Source organism: Vigna angularis, chromosome 6 (assembly GCF_016808095.1).
Source record: "Vigna angularis cultivar LongXiaoDou No.4 chromosome 6, ASM1680809v1, whole genome shotgun sequence".
Lineage (NCBI taxonomy): Eukaryota > Viridiplantae > Streptophyta > Magnoliopsida > Fabales > Fabaceae > Vigna > Vigna angularis.
This window is the reverse complement of record NC_068975.1, coordinates 5,153,173-5,158,466: the sequence shown is the minus strand read 5'-3', so window position 1 is coordinate 5,158,466 and position 5,294 is coordinate 5,153,173. Positions and strand designations below refer to the sequence as shown.

Genomic DNA, 5,294 nt, shown 5'->3' with positions numbered 1-5,294 from the left:
AAATGAGTGGAGAAATGGAGAGAAAAAAACATTCAATCGGAAAAAAACCAAGGATGACCGATACAAATTTAAATAAGAATAAAAGGTAACATGATAAATTCGTGTATGAAATGATAGAAAAATAAAACATTACACATGTATCACAAAAGTAAGGGTAATATTCAAATTTTCATAGTACTTCAAATAATTAAAGAATTTAGAAGGGTATCTTGGTTTTGAAAAGAAGAATCTTCAACCAAGATAATTTGAAAATTAAAAAAATATTTGAAAAAAAAAATATTGAAAAAGGAGAAAAGATATACATTTATTAAAGGTTAAATATGATTTTATCCTTTAATTTTTAACGAAAATTAGAATTAATCCTTTTTTAAAATTTTAGACTAATTTAATCTTTCATCTTTATAATTGGGTCAATTTAATCATTTTAACAAAAAATTGTTAAATTTATTTGAGCTTTTAAATGTTTTCTCAACTATCAAATATGTCAAAAATTGTAAAGAACTCAAATATTATAATGAAATGCATTTGAAATGTCAAATAAATTTAATAAAATTTGATTAAAAAGATTAGATTCATATATTTTTAAAGTTGAAAGATTAAATTGGGTTGAGCTTTTGAAAAAAAATTCTAATTTTAATTTTCACTTAAATTTAAGAGATAAAAAAATACAAAGAAGTAGATTCATCCCAACATTGGAAGACTTTTTCTTCCTTCACCAGACAATTTGTTGTGTAATTCCATAATTTTCAAAATAGTTCTATATTATTTGTAAAAATGATTTTAGATGATGTATTATGAATTTTCAAATGATGTTTGAATCAGAATTTTGAGAGTGTGATTTTTGAAAAGAGAATTTTGGAACAGAATTTTGAGAATAAAAATTCTAAAATAAGATTTCTAGAATAGAATTTTTAAAATGAAATTTTAAGAAAAGATCTTCAAAAAAACTTACATGTATTATGAAACAATCTTTTTGGAGCAATGTTTTTAGAATGAATATTTTATAATAAACTTTTTAAAATATATGAATTATGTTACAGAAAAAGTTTTCAGAACAAACTTTTCCTGTAACTCGTTTTCTCCTTTTTCTTCTTTCCTTGGTATTTTTTCATCTCTTGTTCTTCCCATAGTCCTAGGACGAGGTGCAGTTAGTAATGACTAGGGCGTAGAAAGCAAAAGGCACATAGGAATAGAATGCCCAACCCAATGATCTTTTTGATGACGCCTTTCTGATTCTTTTTCACTCACATTGCGACTACGACTCTTACACAAGAATCATCAGTTCGTTGCGATCTCTCCCCCTTCTCCCTCTCTCTCTCTCTCTCAAACTCAATATATCGGCAAAATTCCACGGTGGGTTTCTCCGATCTCTCACTATGTCTTTCTGTTAGCGGATAAACGACGACTTTCCTAGATCTAGCGGTTTTTCGTTTCTCTTTATCTACTCTGTTTGTTTGGGTTGCAACTTATGGTACCCGTGGCTGTCTATTGAATTGTTTTCTGGGTTTTTGTTTACATTTTTATGTAATGTTATCAGTACATATTTGATGCTTTGATTTTTGTTCACTCATGGATCTGATAAGAACCCTTTTATGCTATATGCTTTGAGTTTTGTTATTTCTTTTTGTTTCTATTATCTTTGGCATGGATGTTGAATTTTCTTTTACTCTTGTGTCTAGATTTGGTATTGACTGCACCGGTTGTGGTGGTGGTGGTGGTGTTAGTGTTAGCTTGTTGTTGTATTGCATTTAAGTTTGGAGGAAATGGAGTTGCGAAAACCCTTCTTCTGCTCCTGGGCTTTCCCTTTTGTCGTCGTCTTTGTTCAAGTTACCAATGGGTTTTACCTCCCTGGAAGCTATATGCACACTTATTCAAATAAAGATCCGATATTAGCCAAAGTTAATTCGTTGACTTCGATTGAAACTGAGCTTCCCTTCAGCTACTACAGCCTCCCTTACTGCCCACCTGTCGGTGGTATAAAGAAAAGTGCTGAGAATCTTGGAGAACTTCTGATGGGAGATCAGATCGATAACTCGCCGTATCGATTCCGAATGAATGTTAACGAGACGGTTTACCTCTGTACTGCGTCCCCGTTGAATGAGCACGAGGTGAAGCTACTTAAACAAAGGACGCGGGATCTGTATCAAGTGAATATGATCCTTGACAACTTGCCTGTTATGAGGTTTACAAACCAAAATGGTGTAAAAATTCAGTGGACGGGGTTCCCTGTTGGATACACTCCACCTGATGGCGGTGCAGATTACATCATTAACCACCTTAAATTCACGGTCTTGGTTCATGAATATGAAGGAAGTGGGGTCCAAATTGTGGGGACTGGAGAGGAGGGTTTGGGTGTTATTTCCGAGTCTGACAAGAAAAAGGCTTCCGGGTATGAAATAGTTGGTTTTCAGGTTGTCCCCTGTAGTATTAAATATGATCCGGAGGTCATGGCAAAGCACAAAATGTATGATACTCTTTCGCCTATAAACTGCCCTACTGAGCTTGAAAAGTATCAAGTGATAAGAGAGCAGGAAAGGATATCGTTCACATACGAGGTTGAATTCGTGAAAAGTAATATAAGGTGGCCATCACGTTGGGATGCTTATTTGAAGATGGAGGGTTCCCGTGTTCATTGGTTCTCAATCTTAAACTCTCTCATGGTTATTTCTTTCCTTGCTGGTATTGTTTTTGTCATTTTCCTAAGAACTGTGAGAAGGGACTTGACTAGGTACGAGGAACTGGACAAAGAGACTCAAGCTCAGATGAATGAGGAGCTCTCTGGATGGAAGCTTGTTGTGGGTGATGTGTTTAGGGAGCCTTATTGCTCGAAGCTTCTCTGTGTGATGGTCGGAGATGGGGTTCAAATTCTTGGAATGGGTGGTGTTACTATTGTTTTTGCGGCGCTTGGCTTTATGTCACCAGCATCCCGAGGAATGCTGCTAACTGGGATGATCCTTTTGTATCTTATCCTAGGCATTGCTGCAGGCTACGTCAGCGTACGTGTTTGGAGGACAATAAAAGGAACAGCGGAAGGGTGGAGATCAATTTCCTGGTTGGCTGCATGTTTTTTTCCTGGAATTGCTTTCATTATTCTTACAGTACTAAATTTCATTCTATGGAGCAGTAACAGTACTGGTGCCATACCCATTTCCTTGTATTTTGAGCTGTTCTTCCTCTGGTTCTGCATTTCAGTACCTCTTACCCTCATTGGAGGATTTATGGGGACAAAAGCTCAGCCGATTGAATATCCTGTGCGCACTAACCAGATTCCAAGGGAAATTCCTGCTCGTAAATACCCATCGTGGCTTCTTGTTCTTGGTGCTGGAACTCTTCCATTTGGAACCCTCTTCATTGAGCTTTTCTTCATCCTTTCAAGTATTTGGCTTGGGAGGTTCTATTATGTTTTTGGTTTCCTGTTGGTTGTTCTTCTATTGCTAATTATCGTTTGTGCTGAAGTGTCTGTTGTCCTCACTTATATGCATCTATGTGTGGAAGATTGGCAATGGTGGTGGAAGGCATTCTTTGCTTCAGGCTCTGTGGCTCTTTATGTCTTCCTATACTCCATCAACTACTTGGTCTTCGACCTGCAGAGTTTGAGTGGACCAGTCTCAGCCACGCTTTACCTTGGCTATTCACTGCTCATGGCCATTGCAATCATGTTGTCAACCGGCACCATCGGCTTTCTTATGTCATTCTACTTTGTGCACTACTTGTTCTCATCAGTAAAGATAGATTGAGGTTCTTGCTACCGTTGTGCATTAACTATGCAAAAGGTTAATTGATATAACTTCTACCGAATCCTTTTTGTATCTCGATCACATCCTTTTTATATCTTGATCACAACGCAGAGTAGGGCAACGAGTGGTACTTCATTCTTTGTCTAAAATTGTTGTCAAACGGTTTTATGTTGATGGAATCTGCGGTTTGTTCTGCTTCTGCCTGTTTTCCAAACTGGTGTACTCATTCAAGTATTCAACTGGTGTTTAAGATCATTATGTTTCAAGTATTTTAGTTTGAATGTCTTTAGAAGGTTGTAATTTGTTCTGCTTCTGCCTGTTTCCCAAACTGGTGTACTCATTCAAGTATTCAACTGGTGTTTAAGATCATTATGTTTCAAGTATTTTAGTTTGAATGTCTTTAGAAGGATGTAATTCAATCTGTCTCGTCTCATTTCAATACTGTAGAAGAATGATGCTAGATAGATATATGGTTTCAGAACATGTTGTAATACTCACAGTGCTTCTGGGTTTATAATTTTCCAGCTTCTTTGTGGATTGAAGGATGGAAAGTGACCTAGTATAGGATAGGGAAAGTGACTTATTATATACTATCAAAAGGATTTTATTTAAACTTGATTGTTTGCATTTTTGCTTTCAGAATATTATTATATCAATTTTATTTTAGCGGGTGCAGCTTGTACATGAGTTAATAACTTTTGGTGACGGAAATTATTGGCTAAAGGTAGTAGGCATTACTTTCTGTCTCCCATCAGATTTCTTCTAGCACCCTATCACTTTTGGAAATTATTTTCTGGAACATAATAAACAATTCCGGATATTTCTTTCCGGAAAGCAATCTTCCCCTTGTATTACGGAAATTTTTTTCCACAAAACAAACAACCTTCTATTACATAAGTTTGTGTTTTTAACCTTAAAAAACCTTAAGGATCTTTATATAATTTACTATCAAATCTGTTAATTTCTAATGGGTTATTTGTTCTGTGACATTAAAATGATAATTTATGTATGGCACTTAGCAACGACAACATAGTTGTTGACATTATTAAATTAACATTATTTTTCTAATGTAGCTTTAGTATTGTTTTGTGAATAGTGAAGAACTTTAGTTAGGATAAAACCAATCCAATTGTCTCTCAATTGACAAGGAATTTATTTAAACTAAAATCAATTCATATAAAACTTCTTAAGAAGTATAAAACAAACAAAACATAATAAAATCAAATAAATTAGTGTAAATAAGAATAAATAAAATTAACAACCTAAAGTAATAGAATGTTATGCATAAATTAAATGAAAATAAATAAATAAATAAAACAGAATGATAAACTACCTAAATGCCTACCATGATAATTCTAATAAAGGAAGAATCGTTATAATGTTTTTGGTTTTTAAAAGCAAAATAAGAGGGATAGTTCTGAAATTAAATAAGAACAATTAAATAAAAAAAAAATATACAAGAAACAAATACAAGATGGATTAAAATATTTGATTTACTGATATGAAATTAGGTTGATTTTCTTGCTTTTCAAATTATGATTCTTCATTGATTTTTAT

The 5,294-nt window shown here is 34.1% G+C and overlaps 1 protein-coding gene across 1 annotated transcript; it reads left to right on the top strand.

Annotated features, from left to right (window-relative positions):
• Positions 1 to 1,178: 1,178 nt before the first annotated feature.
• LOC108343103 (transmembrane 9 superfamily member 12) lies at positions 1,179 to 4,350 on the top strand. The gene is made up of 2 exons (XM_017581167.2): positions 1,179 to 1,353; positions 1,680 to 4,350. The coding sequence occupies exon 2, from the start codon at positions 1,764 to 1,766 to the stop codon at positions 3,735 to 3,737; it is 1,974 nt and encodes a 657-aa protein (XP_017436656.1). The 5' UTR covers positions 1,179 to 1,353; positions 1,680 to 1,763; the 3' UTR covers positions 3,738 to 4,350.
• The last annotated feature ends 944 nt before the right edge of the window (positions 4,351 to 5,294 follow it).